General features: G+C 26.1%; 2 protein-coding genes across 2 annotated transcripts in view; one reads left to right on the top strand and one right to left on the bottom strand.

The window, feature by feature from the left end:
• The window catches only part of LOC107441891 (uncharacterized), an 18,579-nt gene extending 16,536 nt beyond the window's left edge, over nt 1-2,043 (top strand). The window contains exon 7 of the mRNA XM_071185617.1: nt 749-2,043. Coding sequence (XP_071041718.1) covers nt 749-1,007 — 259 coding nt within the window. The 3' untranslated portion in view covers nt 1,008-2,043. The remainder of the gene's footprint in view (nt 1-748) is intronic.
• Nucleotides 2,044-2,816: 773 nt separating this feature from the next.
• Nucleotides 2,817-3,047, bottom strand: part of LOC107441882 (DNA ligase 4) — a gene marked incomplete in the record, with an annotated part of 30,993 nt that continues 30,762 nt past the window's right edge. Inside the window, 1 exon segment of the mRNA XM_043040597.2 lies at nt 2,817-3,037. Coding sequence (XP_042896531.2) covers nt 2,988-3,037 — 50 coding nt within the window.

Below are 3,047 nucleotides of genomic sequence, written 5' to 3' on the forward strand. Positions count from 1 at the left end.
GAATAATTAGATCCTTGTGGTATTCCATCAATTTGAAGAAAAATATCCTTTCCATTGTAAAGATAATTATTAAAAAGACAAAAATTAATCAAAATCGCAACAAAGGATATTTTTAAAATCATAGTAATAATTCAAAAGAACATCTTTTAGTTTAGAAAGGGGAATGCTATTGAAAAGATCCTGGAAATCAAAAGTCGCAATAGAATTAATTTTATTATGTTTAATGAAATCTAAAATCGGTTGATTATTAGTGATAATCCAAGAGAAACCTTCTTTAGTAATATTGTTAATAATTTTATTTAAGTAGTTAGAGAAAATGGTGCCAGGTTTAGTTAAATAAGTATTAGATCCACATGCGATAGTTCTAAATTTTACAGGAATTTTATGAAATTTAGGACTGATAATTAAGTAATTTTTTTTTAATTATTATTCCCCCCTTTTTTCATATGCCTATAATTTTCCTTTGTTTTATCTTCATTTTTTTCTTATATATATATATATATTATATATTTCATTATTTAAAGATAATTTGGTTACTTTTTGTTTATATATAAAAGAAGAGAGTGTGAAAGAATTCTGTTAGTTATATAGCAAATTTATAATTTTCGTCTATGAGGCAGCATTTAAATAAAGATAAAGTCTGCTTTTAAAATTGTTTGAACAAAAAAAATCTCTTTTTCTTTTCTATTACATATCTGAAACATATTAGTTTCGAGAAATTTCTGATATATTTGACTCTTTCTTTCAGATCACAAAGACATTCAGAGACGTCTACATCTGCCAGTACAAGTGAGGACTCTGATTATGTATGTCCTAAATCTGGATGTACCGATATTGGTCCCCCACGTACAAATGATTGGTATAACTCTACTGAAACAAAATATGGTATGTCTCCTGCTCTTATGTCTATCGATACTCAACAGTATCTGGAAAAATATCGTGCCAACTTGGAGAAATGGTCCTCAAAGAAGTCTAAAGCCCCGCATTCTAAACGACAACTTAGATAAAAGAGTGAATTTGCGATTTTTTTTTTTTTGGTACTTATTGACTGTAAGCAGTGAGAATTTCTGGTCAAGTTGACACTAAAAAGCAAGATAAAGACTTGTATATAGTTGTAACTTTCATGATTTTCTCTAGAATCAACTATTTAATGCTTGAAACTATACTAAAATATAGTTGTTTCTTGCAAGTCAGTTTTTAGTATGTAGACAAAAGTTCACTTAGTTTTTATCAATTTTAGTGTTAATTTTTCAAGTTTCATAAAGGCTAAATTATAATTAGATGACACAAAGTGTTTTTTTCTTCTTTCTGGTGCCTTTAAAATGTTAGTTAATGAAATGTAGTCATGGATATTGTATGGGATTTGTATATTTTTTATTTTAGTATCAAATTATATCTCTGGCTTGAGTAAGTTTGTGAATATAATTTTAATATTAAGTTGATGTTTCTGATATTTTATATTGTTAATACTACATAATTTGATATCAATAAGATCCATCACTTCTAAGTATCCTGAAAACCACTGACCATTTGAAAAATCAATTGAAGAAAGATTGGAATGAAAGCTAAGTAAATTTTTAATTAAATTTCAAAATTAGTTACTAATTTTATCAACAGATGGGGCTGCTATAAAAAAACTGTACGTTTTCAGCTGAATAACCTTTATAACTAATTTTTTGAACCTAAGAGAAACAGAACAAATCACAGCTATTCTATTTCCTTTTTTTTCTTTCTTTGATTTTTCAAATCCTCAGTAATTTTGGGGGCAATTTTTTTGTTAAAACTAGATACAGAGAGTTCTTGTCTTCCCTGTACATATTAGTATCTGTATCACATGTTGTGATTATTATTTTTTTTTTAATTATTAATTTGACACAACTCATATAATTTTTTAAAAAAAGTTTCTGACAATGATGAACTGTCAGTTTAAAGTATGTGTAAAACATTACATTTGTTATGACCTATTGACCTTTTTTTTTAGGTGTCTTTATACAAGGACAAATTAAAATGAATGTATTTTGAATAAAATTATAAGTTATTTGATTTTGTATTAATTTATAAGTACAAGTTTTAAGCAGGTAATCCAATGAATTTTTTGATTTGGTTTTTGGTTTGTTCAACAATTTCATTAGTATAAAACAGATATTAATATTCTTTTTCATTATAAATTTTTTTTTTTGTAGTTCATTTAAAAAAGGTCAAATGACTACAATGCAAATCATTAAAAAGACTTTCATATTTAAATGCAGAGCATCATATATAAAATAAAAATTGTAGCAACATTCTATATACAGTTAAACACACTTATAATGAGCAAATTGAAAATACTTCATTGGTACAATGTTAAGTCCATTGGAGCAGAACTCGCTGTTAGAGAGTAATTTCTGTGATTTGCGCTATATCTATATATTTCCACCTCACCAATTTTTTCTTTAAAAGTTTGTTTAATATTTCCAAAGACATTAGAAAGTTAGTGCGAGTCATAAATGTGAAATTTTTACAAAAGCAGGGTTGGCGATGCTTTTGAGCCACGAGTCTTATCCGAAGAACAATAAGACAATTCGTAGCAAAATTACTAACTTTTTTTTTGTACTGTATCGAAATAACAAGCAATGTAAATATTTTATTTATAATTTAATAAGTATGCATGAACATTTGCAATTTTTCACAAACCTGCTTTTTAACGAGCACTCTATAATGACGAGGAAATATTGCAGTCCATTTGTTTAACTGTATATATATATGTATCCTAAGTTGATAAGATTGCATCACAATGTGTCAACAGATATGGATATCGAAGAAATCTAAGCATCAAATAATTTTCTATTAAAATTACTTTATTTAAAAAATTTTTATGAACATGTTTAAATAACATATATGTAACAAAATAAAAGAAATAAATTAAACAGAACACAATCCAATAAAATTTATATTAAAATATTTTTATCATAATCACGGATATGCTTTTTTAAAATAAGAATCATTATTTAATATGTTTGTGTAGAGTCATCACTACTATCCATTCTGAAAGGATTATGGATTCCAAG

Source organism: Parasteatoda tepidariorum, chromosome 9 (genome assembly GCF_043381705.1).
Source record: "Parasteatoda tepidariorum isolate YZ-2023 chromosome 9, CAS_Ptep_4.0, whole genome shotgun sequence".
NCBI classification, from domain to species: Eukaryota; Metazoa; Arthropoda; class Arachnida; order Araneae; family Theridiidae; genus Parasteatoda; species Parasteatoda tepidariorum.